This window comes from Astatotilapia calliptera, chromosome 6 (assembly GCF_964374335.1).
Source record: "Astatotilapia calliptera chromosome 6, fAstCal68.1, whole genome shotgun sequence".
NCBI lineage: Eukaryota > Metazoa > Chordata > Actinopteri > Cichliformes > Cichlidae > Astatotilapia > Astatotilapia calliptera.
The window spans coordinates 38,486,962-38,508,397 of NC_137427.1; the positions used below are offsets into that span (position 1 = coordinate 38,486,962).

At 40.5% G+C, this 21,436-nt stretch overlaps 2 protein-coding genes across 2 annotated transcripts in view; one reads left to right on the forward strand and one right to left on the reverse strand.

Annotated features, from left to right (window-relative positions):
- The window catches only part of LOC113024683 (metal transporter CNNM1-like), a 24,568-nt gene extending 20,369 nt beyond the window's left edge, over nucleotides 1-4,199 (forward strand). The window contains exon 10 of the mRNA XM_026171951.2: nucleotides 273-4,199. Coding sequence (XP_026027736.1) covers nucleotides 273-352 — 80 coding nt within the window. The 3' untranslated portion in view covers nucleotides 353-4,199. The remainder of the gene's footprint in view (nucleotides 1-272) is intronic.
- Nucleotides 3,570-10,157, reverse strand: LOC113024685 (aspartate aminotransferase, cytoplasmic-like). Its single transcript, XM_026171952.2, has 9 exons — nucleotides 9,905-10,157; nucleotides 7,388-7,569; nucleotides 6,405-6,528; nucleotides 6,157-6,269; nucleotides 5,916-6,020; nucleotides 5,612-5,762; nucleotides 5,308-5,473; nucleotides 4,862-5,004; nucleotides 3,570-4,547 (listed from the first exon to the last, which is right to left on the reverse strand). Exons 1-9 carry the CDS (start codon nucleotides 10,011-10,013, stop codon nucleotides 4,408-4,410), a joined length of 1,233 nt encoding a protein of 410 aa, XP_026027737.1. The 5' UTR covers nucleotides 10,014-10,157; the 3' UTR covers nucleotides 3,570-4,407.
- Nucleotides 10,158-21,436: the final 11,279 nt, after the last annotated feature.

Here is a 21,436-nt window from a genome sequence, read left to right on the forward strand (position 1 = left end):
CAGCCATGTTGATTTATCAGAAAGTCTGGACATAGACAGGCGATTGATAAACAGAAACATTTCAATGTGTTTCTAGTAAAAATTACACATTAAATTAAGATCCAAAGCCTTACAATGCTAGTAACTGGCAATAATATGTGACCTTAGTTAGAAGCCAAAATAAATGCTGTCTATAAATTTAAATCTAACAACAGTATGGTAGTTTCTAGTAGGTGTATGACAGGTACACCGGTCCTTCTGCATTTAACTGTTAATGTGTTTTGTTTCCTCAGGCCACAAGAAGAGGAAAAAATCTCGTGAAGGGGAAAAAACACCAGAGGACATTTCAGAGCAGCCGCTGGTGAAAACCTAGCAGAGTGTGTGTGAAACAGCCCAGAATACACTCCATCATGTGATGGTTCTTTAAGCTGTTTGTAAAGACAAATGTGGCTGCTGAATTACAGCTCTCAGAGTTTTATCTGAAAACACACTCCAAAAGCCCGCACTGTTGGAGACCGTAAAGTGGGCCAGTTTCCAAGAATGCACAGAACCTGTGGGTGGAAGACACCATCCTAACAAAAAGCGGGGGTGCAGCTTTAGCAACATGCACCAAACCCTTCGCTCTTTGATTCACTGTATCAAAGAACACAAGCTTCAGCTCTATGCCATGGCTTCTCATCTCCAGGTTCTTGTGTGGATGCACATGTGTAAAGAAAAGACTGTGAATGTAAAAGATTTATAGAAAAATAGGGGTTTTTTTTACTCACGTAAGACCACTTCTTCAATGGAGCTAAAGACACTGATGTTGCTCGGGAAACAGAGGGAAGACACCAAAGATGTTGCTGTTTTGTACGTACTGCTCCAAATGCACAAGTGAAATTATAGTAAAGGTTCTTTTAGAGGCAGCCTGATTAGCACCCTTTAAATAATAATTAGAGTTTCAGCCTACAGTGCAGAAATACTATCTATTTGCATTCTATTTGTTAACACCTGCATTTTATATACTGCATATGAAATATGCACGCATTTTCCACCAGTTGCTCACAAAATGTGGTCACACTGAGAAATAGTGAAATAGCATACAGCGATTCCTGATGGTATGGAGGCCTAGAAGTGCCAACAGAAAGAAAGAAAGAAAGAAATGAAAACATCAGTGCCCAGCATTGCTGATGCTTGTGTGGTGTAGGCTATTACAGCAGTGAATTCACATCCATAGGGATGAATGCCATGTACGAATATAATGTAAACCTTTCGATGTGCCCACGTGTTTCTACCCATGCGGTGAATCGATTCAGTAGATGAAGACAAATATATGGTTATGATAATATATTTTTCAACTGCATGTGGGTATTACGATTGGAGCTCTAAACCTCCTGTTCATTTTATTCATCACTGAGTCTGAGAATCATTTAAGTGTCAGTAAAACGTGGGCTGGAGACAAATCTCCTGTTGAATGTCGAACACAAAGTCATTCCCTGTCTTGCTGAAAGCGATTAGCTTAGCTTGGCCTAAATCCTGGAGTCTGGCGCAATTTGCTTTAAGCGGCTAAAATCAGCGTTTTGTTGTGGTAACAATAAAACATCCCATGCAGAGGTGTTAGCAAAGGGCTAGTGAGCATTTAGTTGGTAGACACTACGGCCAAAAAATGGCCACCATGATGTCATCTATTTGTTAGAGAAGTCTCATTGTTGGGGGTTATGCGGGTTTCATGGATGCCATGTTTTAAACTCATGGCTCAGAACATCAGGAAAGTGTTATTTTAGAAATAATCCAGCATTGAAATATTGTTCTGCTCTGATATTTGCTACATGTGCTGCAGGCAGTGCTGAGTGTATGAGAAACTGTGGCTGCTGAGCCACAGAGCCAAAGAGGATGTAATGATTATATAACTCTCCTTAAACGTTGTTAGCGGAGGTGGTGGTGCGGTCTTTAAAAGGCTCTGTTTGTTTTTCTTTTTCCTTCATGTATCCACCTACAGTTCATACGACAGCAGTGCTGAAAACTCCCAGTGCCAGTTTGTGGATGACATCATCGCTTGAAATCATGCTCCTTCTCGGTTTTGATTGTTGAGACATGTCGCTTTTTTGATCACTTTTGTGAAGTATAATATCCTGCCACTCTTATTGTGTAGGAAAAAGATTCAGTAATAATGTCTGAAGGCCCAAATCATTCAGGTTTTTGGTGATCTGTGAAGAGCTGCCTCTGAACCTGCGCTTTCTGTTTGTCTGCATGGTACAGCAGGGATGGGATGGGAGGGTGTGGCACTGTCACTGAGGTTCAGGATCAGATTTGTGCCACTGCAGCATAGACCTGGAGCAGGAGGAGGAGGAGCAGAAGGAGGAGGAAGAAATGTGAAAAGAAGGAAAATGCACTTAAAGGCCTAAAATTTGACTCGCCGATACAGTTTTGTTTCCTGACTGAAGCCACTTTGCTGCATTACTTTGTAAAATGTTTTCGTGCTGCGTCATCTGCACTTAAAAACTCTACTTGCATAATTGGTTGGAGGGGAGGATTAAAGACCTTGATTTGTTTAAAGTGAATTTTGAAAGACAGTCAACAAATTAGTGAGAAGCATTAGCATCAAACAGCCTCGCCCAGCAGTACAAACACATATTTAGGAACTAGTGGGAGGGGTGCTTTTCAACTCTGCTCATTGGTTAATGTAACAGGAGGCCAGGCAGAGAGAAACATCCCTCCTGAGTACAATACATGAAACCTGCTGAATCATTTTGCTGCATTGGGGCACCAGCCTCAGCCAATCAGCAGCATCCTTTGAGGTCAAATCCAGACAATAACAGATTCTGCTGCAGGACGTTGTTGATTTGTTAGGTCGGTTCATGCTTCCTGCTGTACATCTATTTGAGCTTCGGAGATCAGGATGCGCTCATAACATGTCTGAGATCAGTTCTGTATATTCACTATTTCTGCTATGAGACAAGGTAATGTCAGCTGATGAGTGCAAACTTGTTTTCAGCTGTTTTCACTGTACTTTCTAACAGAAGGAGCCGAGCTGCAGACATGTACAGACAGCATTTCCTTGGAAATATGAGAGTTTAGTACTTGTAAAATAGAAAAGCAACTATGTGATGTTTTTTGTATCAGAATATACAAAAATACAGAGTTCCACAAAATACTGAATTTTAACAGTCTGATGTGTTTATTTTATATTAAAGACAAATCTGGTGATGATATATTATGGTTTATTTTTCTTGCTTTAAACATTTCCCACAAGACCAAACCAACCAACATGATCTTATTGACAAGTGTCGTTGGTGCATTATTATTATTATTATTATTATTATGAAGCTATATTATTATTACAGTTACAATTACATAATGCAATTATATATTGTATTATGAAATACAATGAAACATTAAGTTTTTGTATCGGTATCAGATCAATATCGTTGACACCACCCTTGGTATCCCACATCACTACCGCCAACATCTCCACACTTTCTACACAATGTACGGTGTTAAACTGCTGATTATATCATATTTGGATGTCTGTTTTTGCCTTTAAATATGAAGATATTTTAAATCCACTGTCTCACAAGATGATAGATATGGGAAAAAACAAAACACATACACAGAGTTCATAATTTAATTTAGTGTGAACGCCATTACAAACACCAGTTAACATGTGATTGCGGCATAGAACAGGTTCTGAGGTGTGATCAGTGGCTTCTTACAGCGGCTTTGTGTAACAACATAAGGGCACTGCAGGGTGGAAACAAAGTAACAGAGAGAGGAAAAAGGTGACTTTTGTTCAATGATGGCACAGAAGGCGATTTTGTTGACTTAGTGGCTAAACAAATTATCTTCTGCCGTATGTCTAAAGCAAGGCAACACAGCATCAGGCATGTGCTTTACCTTTGAGATGATGATGACCGTTGAACTTTAACACAACAAAATAAAATCAAGATTACAGTACCAGCTTTTATATTCTAATGGCTAAAAACAGGAAAGTGATTTGTTGTGGTCTCAGTGCTTATAAATGAAATGGCAGGACTAACAGTAATTACATCTATTTACACGACTTTTCCTGTGCTGCAGTTTGTTCAGTACTACTGTTGTGTAGGAAGCATAATTTCATCGCAAATCTTCCCAGTCCACATTCTGGTGTCCAGTTTGAGTGGAATGATTTGGACTGCACAGAAGCTTGCGGCAACAATTCAAACATATGATGGGGTTGTCACGTCTGCGTGTTCGATCATACCTGGCTCTTCCAAAAACCACTGTACCTCCCATAAAATGACGCCGTCATGTGAGAACAAAAACACATCCTTCCTCCCGTTGGTTCAACTGCAAATTGTGAGGACGCAGTTTGACCAATAGGAGGAGAGGATAAGCAAAGAGAGGGGCACAGACTCGATGAAACGTCCTGTGGCGTACAGGAGGCAGGAAGTGGACGAGCACAAATGGCCTTTACTGGACTTTGGTGACGGCCTCGTGGATGGACTGAGCGACGTAGTCGATATTCTTGCTGGTCAGGCCGCACATGTTGATGCGGCCGCTAGCCATCAGGTACACGTGCTTCTCTTTGATCATGTACTCCACCTGTTTGGCTGTAGCACAAATTGCAACAGAGTGAGTGAACTTCATAAATGATGTGAAGATAAAGTGAGCCAAGACCGCTTGTTTCAAACAGAATATGAACTGAGGGGCTGCACAGAAGCCAAGTATAAGACATATAAAGATACTTTAACTGTGAAGAGCAGAGTCCAAGAACAGAAATATCAAGTTTAATACGTCTCCTTTAAGCATGTGTTGGGTATCTTGCAGGTCCCTCCACCACTGTGACACTTATCTCTGATAATCCCAGTATGTTAAAAGCAGGATGTGCTTCTACATTAGTGCGTGTATGTGTGTTTTCACTCACGAGTTAGGCCGGTGAAGCTGAACATGCCAATCTGCTGAGTGATGTGGTCCCAGGTCCCCGGGGTGCCCAGAGCTTGCAGCTTGGCCTTCAGCTGATCCCTCATCAACAGAACTCTGTCTGCCATGGTCTTCACATTACCCTTCCTAAAGTGGGGAGGCGGGATGGAGACAAGTGGGGATATTTAAAAAAGGACATAAGACAGGAAATGAGAGTAAAAGTCAGCTGACAAAGACTATGAACCTCTAAAAGTAATAGCACATGAGAGAAAGGCCAAGTGTTTCCAAAATTTCAAAACCATGCTAGCATGCACATTTGGTAACAAGCATCCATGTGCATGCACCGACGAGGAAGGTAAGTTATTAATATTAATTGAATAATCAGGTAAAAGATGAAGGGTTAGCAGGAGCTAGTATGCTAATATTAAAGCGCTGACTGATGGAGCGTACCATTCTTCAAACAGCTCAGGGCTGTTGAGGGTCTTGCTGACAATGCGTGCTCCCTGAGAAGGTGGGTTGGACCAGGTCGTCCTGACAATCTTCTCCATCTGGGACAGAACGCGGGTTAGGTTCTCGTTGTCCTTGGAAACCACAGTCAGGTTCCCCACTCTCTCATCTGTAAGTAGAGACAGACAAAATATGGCTTCACATAAAACTAATCGAGGGTAAGTAGAGGTATAAACAGTATAAACTTATTTTTGGCTAAAACACACAAGACTGTATGCATGAATGTACGTGGACCATGAGTACTCACTGTACAGGCCAAAGTTTTTGGAGAAGGACTGAGCTATAAAAAGCTCAAAGCCCTCGGAGACAAAGAAGCGGATGGCCCAGGCGTCTTTTTCCAGAGAGCCTGAGGCGAAGCCCTGGTAGGCGGAGTCAAAGAACACATACAGTTTCCTCCTCTGGAGAAGGAAAAGACGAAATACATACATTAAAATTCAGTTCATTTCTTTTTTTAATTACACATTAAAGCAATTTTACAAAAGAAGAAGATATTCATGGTGAGTTAGACACCACCAAGGCCATCAGATGATGGTAAAATAATGTCTTTGTACCTTCATCACTTCTGCAATCTGCTTCCATTCCTCCTGGGTCGGGTCGGTGCCAGTGGGGTTGTGTGCGCAGGCATGGAGGACAAAGATTGAGTACTCTGGAGCTTTCTGCTCAGAGAAGACAAATAATGAGTAAAAATATTCAAAATAAATGAATAAAAATGCTCCCAAAGAGTCTTCTTGTTTTCATATCACTGTCTGTTGGGTTCTTGTAACTAAACAGGAGTCATCGTTCCAATCTCACCTCTAAATCATCCAGGAACCCAGTGAGGTCCAGGCCCCTCTGGGCAGCATCCCAGTAGTGGTAGGGGCGGATATCTTTGAAGCCAGCATCAGCAAATACACCGTTGTGGTTCTCTGGAAGAAGAAACGTTCAGCAGGTATTTACCACTTAAATCTGCTCTGATACCCACTGAGACGTTCACTTCATTATCGAAAAACAGTCAAACTTTCTCAACTACAATTTCCTGCATCCTAAAACTTTTCACTAACCCCAGGTGGGTGCCGAGACGTAGACGGGCGTGGCTGCGTTGTTGACGCCGTTGTACCACCGCCGCAGGAACTCTGCCCCAATCCTCAGTGCACCTGTCCCACCCAGAGCCTGGACTCCTCCAACCTGTGACAGGAAGCGGGCAGTGGGAAACGCAATCAGAGAAATATACGTATGATATTAAATACATGTTGCTTTTCACAGTTCGGCCAGAGAATTTTGTGATAAGGCTGCGGGTCACGCCTGCTTCTGAACACTGCTGTTAATATGCACCAACTTAATACACCAAGACTTGTTGGTCTTTCAGACCTTGCCTTCACAGGTTTTCCTGCCCTTATTGTCTTGTTTTTCACTTTTTTCCCTGTTCTACCTAAACTGTTGCAGTGGTAAATGCTCATATTTAATATAAATTAAGTTTTAAATAATGAGGTTGCAGGGACGTGTGCGCACAAGAATTCCCTGTGAGTCAAAATCTCAGGCTTCAGATTGCTTGTTCAACTCTTCCTTGACCTCATGTAGATGAGAGGCCATCTCCTTCACACAGCTATGGTCGTAAGCACAACAGCTCCACCCACCTACTGTTCAAACTTTGCAAGGGGCAGCCAATCAGAAGAAATCTGCCTTAAAAGGAGGGGAAATAAAGGTGCTTGGGTGTGAAAGACGATAAACTGAGGGGTTCAGTGTATTCAGAACTAATACACCACCACTACTGGAGTCTGAGAAATAAAAACATGGAGCTTTAAATTAGGGTTTCTAAGGATGTTTAAAAGAGATTAAAGACGCAGGCAAACCTGATCAGCTGATACTCATCCAGTTATGTCCATTAATCAATGGAAAGCTGAGGTACAGATTAAAATTGAAAGAACTTTTAATCAATGTAAAATGTGCTTTTATTTCCTTTTTATTTCACTGCAAAAATAAACAACATTTATTACATTTGCTCCAACTGATCAAAAACCTCCATGTGTCAATGTGCATGTCCCACCCTGTTCTCCTTGATGGCAGGGCTATCGTCTCCCAGGGCGACCTTTGAGGCAGCGGAGCGGAACTCTGGCAGACCGAGGATGGGCAGGTACTCGTGGTTCAGGCTCTCGTCCTCCACGATGAGCCGCTCCACCTTTTTCACCACCGGCAGCACCCAGGGCTGGCAGTCATCAGTACGGTAAGCTGGAGGGGACACAAAGCAAAGCAAATGTTAATCCAGAAGGCACAGGTATTGCTTCTTAGGGACAGGTTGTGTAGACTATTACTCGTGCCTGCACTTCACAAAAAAGCTTTTTTATGCTTAGTATGACGTTGATAGATATTTACAGCTGATATACTACATAACTAAATACAAACACTTTGTTTCTGCTGCTTGTGTCACTGTGTATAGCGCCATATCACCGAGTATTACAAAATTCTAGATAATACTTCAAAGATAAAAATGGTAATAACACAGCACTGCAGTCTGCAAATAGTAAAGTGAATAGAAGAAAATGCGCACAGGAAAGAATAAACTGCCATTTAACTTCATATGATGCCATATAAACTTTGAAGGTCACCGGCAAACGTGTGTAGCACATATCTGACTCCTTAGGAACTTGTGCTCCCTCATACTGGTCTGGAGCATGAGCAGAGCAGGATCACATATCAGGGTTTGGCAGCGGCGGTACACAGTCACTCAGGGTCCAAAGGCGAGCACACTTAAAAGGTCAAACATGCTTATGGTGGCTTTGGGGTATGCAAAATAATTCTGTGTGTGGCCAGTACAAAATCTGAATAGAGCCCAATCTGACATCACTTTACCTGAGACGCAGATCAAGTGGCAAACAGGCCTGGAGAAATCTGGAACCCAGAAAACTCTTCCTGTTGCTTTTGTGGACTCGCTTTCAACATAATTTAACATATTAGGGTTCGATCCTGGTCGTTGTGTCCTTGGGCAAGACACTGTACCCTACCGCCTTCTGGTGTTGGCCAGAGGGGCCGATGGCGCGATATGGCAGCCTCGCTTCTGTCAGTCTGCCCCAGGGCAGCTGTAGCTACAACCGTAGCTTGCCTCCACCAGTGTGTGAATGTGAGAGTGAATGAATAGTGGCATTGTAAAGCGCTTTGGGTGCCTTGAAAAGCGCTATATAAATCCAATCCATTATTATTAACTGATCCATTTTCACACAGAGAGAGACACTAAATTATAGAGTTAATATAAAACTACTGGAATGGTTTCTCCAGGCCAAACTGGTTTTATGCGCTCAGGTTTGTTTTGGCAACGACCGGAAAAAGTGCAACTACTGTCTCAGTCCACGATGAATCATCAGAGAAAGTGAATCTTAATAATCCTGTAGGGACCACTTTGATCGTTAAAGCATATTCTGCCCATTAGCTTTTATTCATATTTTGCATTCTGACTCTTGCCATAAAGTGTACATGCAGGTTGTGCACATGAAAAGGTGACAAACTGCTAGCTCTACATTACATCCTAAAGGCAGAATATGTTAATAGATTTAACAGCAGCTACATCAGAGGTTTGCCTTATTCTGGCTGACCTGAAGTAACTAAGTATTAGTTCACTTTAGCCAGAAGCATTGGGCTAGGAGGAGGATAGACTAGGCTCATACGAGATGACACATCTGGCACATTGGGGTTAATGTTGAAACTGTTGGGATACAAGTGTCAACCTGTTAACCTATTACAGATGACTAAAGATTTCCTGCTAGTTTATTACAGTTTAGCATAAATAGTCAAAATGAGGATAAAATAACATTAAAGAGATATTCTACAGTGCACGTTAAGTAAGGGACACAAACCAAACTAGCACAAAACCTTCCAAATGACACACGGCTTTAGCATTCATTCTAAAAACTGAAAACATTTTCTTACAAAACTTTCCTAACCAACCAAGCAAACTAATGACAGTTTCAAGGACTTACCAATTATGTATCACATAATGATTGACAACGTCGCAACAAACACGACTCGTAAGATTACCTATTAAAAAACAGTAAACTACTTTGATGGTACTACGTAAGAAAACTTCAGCCTGTAAGTTCCTGCTTTGACAGGATGTCAGTGTGTAAGTGGAGATTGATGAGTTCAAGGACAGATGGACAAGTAAAACAAGTCCCAGCCATGCTATGCGTTTTAACATCATGATTTTAAAGTCTTTAAATGAGAAGTGTTTTGTGGTACGACATGAAGCCCTACTTCCTGGAATTGTCAATTCTTTCAGTGAGAGGTGTAACATTTGCACTAACAATGAAAAAATCCGAGCAATTTACTTGTCAACATGAGAAGAAGCTAATGCTAGCTTTGCCGCTAGCAGCTTGCAGCGAAGGTCATATATCAAACGCTGCTTACGCGTGCGAACATGATATCACCGCCATAGCCCGAATGTACCAAACAATGTAAGCTACAAAAAGACAGGAAACACAGCTGATGCGATGTGTTTATGCTTTACAGTGCCACTACAAGAGAGAGCAAGCCAACCTAGCTTTAGCATTAGCTGACATCTAGCATCTCTTACCTCCGACGCCCAGATTCACCTTCTGTGGATGGGTGTCCTCTCTGAAGTCAGCGGTCAGTTTGAACACGGCTACCGGGGGAGCCTGGGGGACGTCGCTAAACAGGGACATGGCTCGGGATGAAATAGACGATGATCCCGGTGTTGTGCAAGAGGAGCAAATGAGGAATGGGTGTTTCTAGAGACTAACCGGGTTCACAGGTTCACCTTCACTCAAACTGGACCAGGACGCAAGAAATAGGCATCAGATCAGCTACCAATAGGAAGGGGCAGAAAACTGACGCAGCCTGTCAAGTAGCCAATGAGAGCGGAGAAATATCTTGTAGAAAAAACTACAATTATACCATAAGAAAGAAGATAATAAACCTGTGACGAGTGATAATAAGTCTATAGTCTTTGTAGTCTAAATAAGACCATCTCACTGGACATATTCGTGCCACAGGGATTTGTCCCATTTTAAAAGTAATCTATAAATAGATAAATGATGTGACATAATTCATACGCATAGTTGCCGACAACTGGACGCTGTGCAGTCTTGCTGCATTAATTCAGACCACCAGAATGAACTTAGCTTATCTTTAGGGTCAATGCTGTGTGCCTTATATGCACATTTTTAGCTGTCGTGAATGACATTATTGAGAATATTATAACTATTCTTCTTCCGTAGTTACATCCAACCTATATAAACTCATGTATGTTTTTCATAAACAATTCGTGATAAGAGTAAGTGCTTCAGATAATCAGACTTTCTTATCAAACCATCTTCGAAATTGAAGTCTGATAGTGCGTTGATGTAGGATCTGCAATCTACCACAAGGGGTCAGTGTTGCTCTGCAGAGAAATAGGCAGAGTTAGCGGCGTCTCATTGTTGTTGTAGTTTAAGTTAAACTTGGGCTAAAACATCAGTTTGGACCTGTGATTTCACAGCAGTAAAAACTATACCAACACACAACACTGGAATGGTTTGGCCAAAGCATGTTTCCTTCTTCTTCTTTTTTTACCCCTTTTTTGAGTCTGTAGCTTTTTTTGATTATTAAGGGAACCTCCAGTCATTTGTCAAGAGTAAATGAGTACAAATTAAAATGTAAAATCTGTCAAATTACAACAGTTAGGATTTTAATTAATGGTAGCAAATAAAATCCTTTATTGCATTTATTTTTCCACTTTACTTGTCTTACGTCATAGAGCATTAAGTATCTTTTTGGCAGTTTTCTTAAAGTAAATAAATAATTTGTCCATCTCACTTTTATGGAGTTTGTACTGGACTATTTAGCAGTACAAGTAGTCCTGCAAAAATATACAGAATATTTTTAAGTTTTTGTTACACTCTTATCAATATAGAATAACTTAACTGATAAGTGTTTGAATTTATTTTTCACTCTTTAAATTTGTTTAGATAAATAATTAGAATGATGAATTCATATCCTTTTTAATTAACTGATAACATAATTGTTAGTCTCTTATAGAGTGATAGAGATGGTCTAGTGGGAGCAACTTTTACCACCTTTATATACTGTTGTGTAGTTTAATCTATATCACTGTTTCAAATATCATACACTGATGTGTCTTCAGGTATAGGAAGTCTCAAGTTACTTTAGCTGTCATTAAAAAGTGTAACATCTGCTTGTAAATTATAATAAAAAGTATTAGGTTAAAAAAAAAATCATGCATTGAAAATGTTCAAGTCTCACTTCAAAATTTTTACTTCCGACTTGCGTAGTAAGTGTCCATCACAACACACTTAAAGCATAGATCATTACACACAGAGACACGGCCTCTCCTCATAAACTTTTTGTAAACATCCAGGTGTGTTTTTCTTTTCTCTTCTTCCTACCTCTTCCCTTCACTCTCTCGTGTTTCTTCTCTCAGTCTCTCCTGTTAGGTCTGAAGTGTCTGATGAATAGCCTCGGTTTCACTCCTGTATAGCCTCCACTTGCAGGTCAAAAACTTAAAATCGATTTTTCTTTTTTTTTTTCTTTTTCTTTTAGATGGACATCGGGTCACATCACATGTTTGCACACACATGCACACACACACAGACACTGCTGCTCCTCTCTCGTCCTGTCATTACCAGACATGATGAGGCCTCCTCCTCTCCTCCATTTTTTTCTTTTTCTCTCTGCTTCTCCATAAAGCACTCCACCGAACCATCAACGGGGTAAAATTTCAAAGGGCCGAGGGGCTAATGCTCCTGGATGAAGCTGACTGAGTCAATTTGTCGACATGATGGACGTTTTGTGGCCTCAGCTCCTGCTTTCCTGCTTGGCTGCAGGGCCCACAGAGGCTTTTTAGGTAGGTTTAAAAAGGAAGGAAAAAAAGAAAGAGTAAGATGTCTTACTGAGAGGCAGAGGGGACAACCCACTGGATGAAACCTTAATTTGACAAGTCAGAATGTGAAGCAGGTTCACAATAGCTAAATGTACACACACACTTGGTTGTTAGAGTCAATCTAAAGCCATTTTGCACATTGATTAACAACCCATAGCTATTTATAATTTACAACTTTGATGTATCTTTCCCTTTCAATCTTCAACAACTGGTCAGCAAAATAAAATAAAAAAATGCTATTTCAGTAAAAGAAAAAGTGCAAAAGTTTAGCATTTTAAATTCCACTGAAATCAAACAGGCTACAGAAACATTAGCAGCATGCTAACACCCTCACAACTCAGCATTTGGTCTTTGTTGTTTGCTTGCAATTTTTATTTATTAGTCATTTTCACCCGATGAGGACCCTGTGTGGAAAGTTGAGCGTCAAGTAATTACTATTGAATCTGATGGGAAGGGGAATGCCAAGCAGTACTAGAGTAGTTTTTTTATGCTTAGTGAATTGTGGTCATGAAAATGAAAACTATATATTTCAGATATGTCATGAAAATAAACAATCAACTCTGAATAAGGGTTGAAATGGCAAAAAAACCCTCTGTAAGATCAGCTTGATCGCCTTTACTGGAACTAAGTCAAACTGCGCGATCCTTCTATCTATCATCAATTAAACAATGAATACAAATTTCTCTAACTATCAAGTACTACTTTTACATGAGAGGAAAGAAACAGTTAGAGGGTGGAGGCCTGGTGTCTCAGAAATGACAAGAAAAATCACTTTTAAATCATTTTAAATTATTGATTAAACATTGAACTGATTTTAATTGTGGGCAGAGCACTCGCATCCATAAACATGCATTAGGAGAACAACATGGCAGCTGCACTGAACATTATCATTATATTTACAAGGACATCCTGGGAAAGACAAAAGAAAAACTCACAAGAACTCACTTATCAAGGTAGCTTGGACACACACACACACACACACACACACACACACACACACACACACACACACACACACACACACACACATTAATATGATGAGCCCACAGCTTCAGCTTTTCTGGGAAAGCTTTGCACGAGGTTTAGGGTTAGTGTTGGTGCGTTTATGGGAATTTTGGATCACATATGTGAGGTCAGACGCTGATGGACAGGAAGACCTGGCTCACAGTCTGAATTCTGTCAGGTTGAGGTCTGGACTCTGTGTAGGCTAATCAAATTCTTCCACACCAAACTCGTTCATCCATGTCTTTATGGACCTTGCTTGGTGCACCGGTTCCCCACCATGTTGGAACAAAAAGGGGCCCTCTCCAAACTGTTCCCAAAAAGCTGAGAGCCTGAAATCATCCAAAATGGTTTTGGTATGTTGAAGCCTTAAACGTTCCTTCCAGTGGATCTGGAGCCCAACTCCTGAGTAACAACCTCACACCATAATTGCTGCTGCACCAAACTTTACACTTGGCACAGTGCAGTCAGACCAGTACCATTCTCCTGGCAACCACCAAACCCAGACTCATCCATCAGATTGCCAGATATTTGTCAGAGAGCAGGCTTCCTGTGTCCAGTGTGTTCTGGAGTCCAGTTACAGCATGCTTTACATCACTGCATCCGACACTATGTATCGTGCTTGGTGATATAAGGCGTGGATACTGCTTGGCCATCGAAACTCATCCTGTGAATTCTCATTGTACACATGTAAGATTATCTGAAGGCTACATGAAGTTTGGAGCTCTGTAGCTATTGGCTCTGCACACTGCTCTGCATCCGCTGACCCTACACTGTGATTTTCTGTGGCCTACCACTTCACGGTTGAGTTTCTGTCATTCCCAATTGCTTCCACTTTATTATAATACCACTAACAGCTGACTGTGGAATATTTAGTAGCGGGGAAATTTCATGTTTGGAATGGTTGCACAGCTGGCATCACAGTAAGACGCCGGAATTCTCTGATCTCCTGAGTTCAACTAATTCTTTCATAAATGCTTGCTGACCTTGGCGCTTTATTTTATACACCTGTCGCCATGGAAGTGATTGGAACACCTGAATGATTTGGGATGCTGACTGAATACTTTTGGAAATACTGTGTATGTGTGAATAGCAGTTTTTATAGCTACTTTGGTGGGAGCTCGGATATTTGTTACAGTGGATATGTGATGATGATAAATCATGTTTTAAAACTACATTCTAAAACTGCAAACAGCTTAAAACCTAGATCCATACTAACCAGGAAAAGGTAATAATAAAATTCAGCCAAACGAGACCTGTTAGATTATGTGATTTTCCCAGCTGCTACATTTGGATTTTCTCACTCAGTACCTGTTACAGTTTTTTACAGACGCTAGGACACATTTCTCAATACTTAGGTCACGTTTGCAAAACTCCTCACACAGTGAGCACAACAGAAGTCTATGTGGGCTAAACTGAGGACCAGTTATCATTGTTTTGGCACAAAATGCATTCAATGACTACATCTCTCAAATTTCATGAATTATCTTCTCACTCAGACACAACAACTGCCAAAAAGCTTTGTACGGACAGGACATTTTGCATGTGCTTACATACTGTTTTCAAAACTGTTAAACTTATGGCCAAAACAATAACACAATGCAAAACTTGAAAAGACAGCAAAATTCAACAACAATATTTTATTGAAACATATTTTAAATCTAAAAATGCAGTTTAACCAGCCACAGCTTATTCTCATTGTAGATGAACATCTACACAGGTGTTACTCCTTCAATTTTTCAACTCCTTCAATTCTGGCAGCCAGAAGATTCTTTCCTAGGTGTGTTGCCCTAGATGACATAAGATGTGATGTGGATGAGAACCTGTGGCCAAATGGAGAAGACCGAGTAGATTAGCATTACTATTGTATGTGTATCAGTGGATGGTGTGCATACAAATTCTTGTATTTTGGGATTACTTAGTGCAAAAAAATAAAAATACATAAACAAATATTAACGAATTCTGCATGATGTCTGATTCATTCCAGTAACATATATTGAAATTATAAACAGAGATGTGTCCTTGTTTTACACAAGAAAACACTGTGTAATGCTACATGTTGTTAGTGTTTTTTAGGTCATTGTTTTGTGGGTGACAAAGTGTGTTTGTCGGCTGTCAACCTTTGCTAGTGTTCTGGAAGAATGAGTTTATTTGAGACCTGAATGAAGTGTTTTGGTAGTTGTAGTGCATTTTGAATGTGAAATGAACTGCTTTGCCAAGCTGACGGTCAGTTAGGAGGATTGTGTGAAGAGTTTTGCAAAAGTGACCTAAGTATTGGGAAATGTGTCCTAGCGGCTGTAAAAAGCTGTAAATCGTATCAAGGCCAACATAACAGCACTGGACTGTGCTGTGTGTGTATTTAACAGCCTGGGCAAAGCACCTGTACAGTCACTGTCAGGCTGTAGCTCTCCAACACACACCATCAGCCTCAGATGTTCTCATTCATGTGTGTTTCATGTGGGGAATGGGGAAAATCCCTCCACTCTCTTTCTCTCTCTCTCTCTCTGTGTGTGTGTGTGTGTGTGTGTGTGTGTGTGTGTGTGTGTGTGTGTGTGTGTGTGTGTGTGTGTGTGTGTGTGTGTGATAATGTTAAAGAGATTTCTAATGTAACCTTTCATGTGTTCAACCACTGTACAACTTTTTTAGAGTTGTTCATCAGGGAGGTCTGGGAGAAGGGAGACAGTGGGTGGGAGGTAGATCATTGTCAGGTTAGTAATTATCAGATTTGCTGAGGCCCCAGCAGAAGCAGGACTTGCACACACACACACCTACACCACCCCCGGGCCAGCCCAGGCGAGGCTGAGAGAGGAGAGCCATCAGTGGGAGAAGCTGATAGGTCGACCCCCCGGGGAAGACGATAGCCAGCGCTTCTCTGACAGCTGCTTAGTGTTAAGTTCTGCCTGCTCATGTTCGGAAACACACACTCAACCCAACTCTGACACAAAGACGCACACACACACACACACACACACACACACACACACACACACACACACACACACACACACACACACACAATGCACAGGAAAGCATTTACACATGTGGGTATATGATTAACTAATGAACTTTACGTGAGCAGAATCCATAGGTAACGATGCACAAAGGATTCAGAGCACACTGTGTTTGCTAGCACTCTGTCGTCTTTCCCTCATGTCGTTTGCCAGATTGTGCCGCGGGTACTTGAAGGCCATCAGAAGCAACAGGGAGCAAAGCAAATAGCTGGCCTGGTTTTAAAGACAAAATCCACCCTTTGCTATAGCCCTTGCCTGGAGTTTCCAGGACTTTCCATGCATTGTTAAAGAAATCACTCTGAAGATGAGCCTACTGATATTTACAGTTTTTTACAGACGCTAGGACACATTTCTCAATACTTAGGTCACTTTTGCAAAACTCTTCACACAATCCTCCTAACTGACCGTCAGCTTGGCAAAGCAGTTCATTTCACATTCAAAATGCACTACAACTACCAAAACACTTCATTCAGGTCTCAAATAACCTCATTCTTCCAGAACACTAGCAAAGGTTGACAGCCGACAAACACACTTTGTCACCCACAAAACAATGACCTAAAAAACACTAACAACATGTAGCATTACGCAGTGTTTTCTTGTGTAAAACAAGGACACATCTCTGTTTATAATTTCAATATATGTTACTGGAATGAATCAGACATCATGCAGAATTCGTTAATATTTGTTTATGTATTTTTATTTTTTTGCACTAAGTAATCCCAAAATACAAGAATTTGTATACACACCATCCACTGATACACATACAATAGTAATGCTAATCTACTCGGTCTTCTCCATTTGGCCACAGGTTCTCATCCACATCACATCTTATGTCATCTAGGGCAACACACCTAGGAAAGAATCTTCTGGCTGCCAGAATTGAAGGAGTTGAAAAATTGAAGGAGTAACACCTGTGTAGATGTTCATCTACAATGAGAATAAGCTGTGGCTGGTTAAACTGCATTTTTAGATTTAAAATATGTTTCAATAAAATATTGCTGTTGGATTTTGCTGTCTTTTCAAGTTTTGCATTGTGTTGTTGTTTTGGCCATAAGTTTAACAGTTTTGAAAACAGTATGTAAGCACATGCAAAATGTCCTGTCCGTACAAAGATTTTTGGCAGTTGTTGTGTCTGAGTGAGAAGATAATTCATGAAATTTGAGAGATGTAGTCATTGAATGCATTTTGTGCCAAAACAATGATAACTGGTCCTCAGTTTAGCCCACATAGACTTCTGTTGTGCTCACTGTGTGAGGAGTTTTGCAAACGTGACCTAAGTATTGAGAAATGTGTCCTAGCGTCTGTAAAAAACTGTAACAAGTGAATCTGCAACTGGCATTTTTTTGTTTTTGTTTATTGCTTTAGTGCAAGAGCTATAAGAACCCTCGGTCCACTTTGTCTGCTTTGCAGAAAAAACATCAATCAAAGTTCAAGCTCATGAGTACTGCGCAGCACTTTTCTGTGACTTATGTTAACAGAGTTTCAAAAAAGTTGCCATAATAAACCTAATAATATGTAAAATATATAAAAATAATATATAAAGCTAATTTAATGTTGTTATAATATTTCTTTATGAGACAAAAACAAATGTTTGCAATCGAGTGCATTGCATTAAATTAAAAGGTAATGATTCACTCGACTTCATATTTGCAGTTAAGTTTACTTTAGTTCAGTTCAGTAAACAGAAATAAACCCATGTGAGCTCACTTTTACCTCAGTTTAACTCAAGTTATAATCAGAAGTTTCACTTTGTCCAGCTGAGACTCTTTATTACACATCCCTTTTCTCTCAGTCTTAATTTCATGCAAGCTTTTTCATTTCTTCACTGCACTAAGAGCACAAACCAGAAGCATCAGCAACGTGTCGAAAATTCTACAACAAGTCCTGCTGAAGGTGCACAACAAACAGCACCTTTCTGACACGTGTAGGAAACATTGCCGCTCCTGTTTCTGAGGATACCCTGTCAGCCTCTCCGGGGGCCTCGTGTGTTGCTGGAAGCGTCTTTGGTCGTCACCTCCTGTACTGTTTCTGTGTGTCTGTGGTTTGCCATTGACTGTTAATGGAGTGTGGTTTGTCGGTGAACTATAGGTCTCATTTCCTCCTCTGTCAAACTTGTGCGCACAACAACTTGTCAACACAGTAATTTACACTGTGTGTGTGTGTGTGTGTGTGTGTGTGTGTGTGTGTGTGTGTGTGTGTGTGTGTGTGTGTGTGTGTGTGTGTGTGTGTGTACTGTATGTCTGAGTACAAGAACACCAAGGCCAGTACTCACTCCCTGCTTTCGTGTCTGTGTTGAGTCTGGCTGATCTCTGACAGGAAGTGATCCGTGTCTGTGTACACATCAACAAACAGGACCTGGGTCTGCAAGGAGAAGAAGGAGGAGAAGGTGGTGTTGGAGGTGGTGGACAAAGTCAGGGGTCAAAGTGGGAGGAGACTGTTGACTGACGGCCTTTACTTGGAGCATGTCTGCTGTTTGTTTGACTAGAGGCCGGTCCTGTCATCAGGCTTCAGGCTGATAGTGAAGAGGAGACAAGACAGAGATGGGTTTTTGGGTGGATGGAGGAGGGGGTGATCCTGCTTAAGTTTTTTTTTAAAGGGGGTGGGGGGTCTTGTTCAGTGATTGGCTGACAGCTTGAAACTTCAGTCAGGCAAGGACACTTTGGTCAGAGAAATGTCTTCTTTGTAGGTTTTTCCTTTCTTTTTAGTTTTTATCAGAGAGGAACCTTCTCCTATTCTCATTTCCTAAAATGATGACCTGCTGCTTTTTCCCTGAGTCTCTCTCTACGTCTCCATTTTTCTAGCACTGCAACTTTAAAGTTACAAACAAATGGAAAAATACAGTAATTTAACAAGAAGTGCTCCAAACCTCTGTCAAGGCAGTGCACTCCCACTTTATTAATTTTAACGCAATAGCGTTGTATTTTTTCCTCTGTAGTCATTTTGTTTTCTTATTTTTAAACATACTTTAATCAATTTGTAGTGCAGTTAAACTAAGTGCAAAGGCCACATGTGTAGTATCCATTAAAAAAACAATCTGTTTAAATGTTTTGTAAGAAATATGAAGGTTTTTGGATCATTTGTTCAAATTGTTTTGTATTTAAACATTTAGAACCTGTTTCTGTAATGCATGTAACAAAGTCATACTACAATTATGTGATATTTAGAATCATTGCCTTTATCCCTATATAATGTCAGTACAAAGAATAGCAATAAGAAACACAGTTTCAATATCTCTGTATACCATTATTATCACTTTGACCTTTAGATCAGTCTGTTGATGTTGAAGGAGAGGTCAGAGGTCAGATGTGACCTCTGACATAATTTAACATTTATATTCTGCATTTTTATACAGTACTTTTATATGTTGATAATATACACACCACACTTGTAAGTACCGCAGTTTTTAAGTTATAAAACTTTTTGTCCGTTTCTGACCAATAAATCATGAAGCTGACCTTGGATGTCAGCCAGATTTTAATGGATAATTACTCCAATGACTGCACTCTACACCCCTACAAAGTTTTATCAGGAAAAAAAAAATCCAGCTATCATGTTTACAGACTCAAACATCACCGAATGGAACAAATGAGGAAAAAGACATTGCGAGTTTAACAGCTTCACCACATCAGTTCCTCATTTGGCTTCATGGTTAAGACTCCTCTTACTCAGACTTTTTCTGGCAGCAGGTTTCAGTGGTTTTAGCTTTACATCAACAGCAAAGTGCTGACGGTTCAGTCATCTTATCTGTGTGTGTGCGACCAAACAAAATGCCAGTTGTTCGCTGAACATAAAGTCCTGGTATGCAGATGCAGGCGCGTATCCCTGAACTGTCCGGCGGTCGGTGTCGGGCCTCGGCTGACTGACGGCCTCATTGTTGCTTTGCCGGCCGGCTGCTGTCAAGGTTACTGAGCTGCAAGATGGCTGAAGTCTGGGAACAGTCAGCTCCTATTTTGGGGTCTTCAGGGCCACTTTCTTAGAGGCAAGGCCTTGCATAGCAGCTGATGGGAAATGGATAAAGTGTGTGTGTGTGTGTGTGTGTGTGGGAAATGGATAAAGTGTGTGTGTGTGTGTGTGTGTGTGTGTGTGTGTGTGTGTGTGTGTGTGTGTGTGTGTGTGTGTGTGTGTGTGTGTGTGTGTGTGTGCTTTTAAACTTCAGTAAAAGCACCAGTCATCTCCACCTCTTTGTAGTGCAGCAGGATTCTGCAGCACAAAAAGTATGAAAATGAGGATGTTTATAGACATGAACTATTACATTATTTCCACTAGTCGTTATCTTTATTAGCACAGCTTAGGAAAACCATCTTACTTCTCATGTTAGTGTTATAGGTCCTCTTCTCCTCCACTCCAACACTTCAAAAATACAATTCAACAAGTCTTTAGAAATAAAAATATATTATTATACTTTCTAATGGGAAAAGAAAGAAACAACAAAAATAAAATGTGATGAAATTTAGCCACTAAATAAATTACAAAAAGCACCAAGATTAAAAAACAAAATGCAAATGTGTCAAATCGAGTTTTGTGTCTTTTCTTTCAGGTCTTGTTTCAAGATCTTCAGTCTCCTTTTTTGCATGAGCTGATTCTTTGGATGACATATCACATTTTGGTCATTTTGAATGTGAATTTGTCACAGTGCAAGCTTTTTTGTTTCTGTGTTTTTCTGGTTTTAAAATTTAGTGGCAAGTTTTTGGATTGGTTGTATTTTTAGTCTACTTTAACATAACTTGTCCAGTTCTTTTTGCTTTTTTTTTTCATTTTAAAAGGATCAAATGTGATTGAATATTTGAGAATATAAAAGTGTATGAACACCGTGAATGTGAATATGAATGACGTGCTGTAAGAAACTGAAGAACCGTGTATGATCTGTGATGCTGTTAGACTTGGTGAGATCAACGGAAATCTTCAAACTTGAAAAACAAGTTGTGAGGATGAAAGAGGAAGACTTTATCTGATATCTAGTATTTTCTTGAAAATGCCCTGCTGGTGTCAGCTTACCACAGGAATCGTGAATATCCTCTGTGCAGCGCTCGCTGATATGTCCGCTATGTTTGTGTTTTTGTGTTTATGGCCCAGAATTCCTTTACGCATTTTAATGCGTAGCTCAGTGTTCCTAAACAATATTGGGAAAAGCATTTCTTTACCAAAACCCCGGCGCTCAGGTCCAAAAGCTTGACTCTGGAAACATTTTATTTAC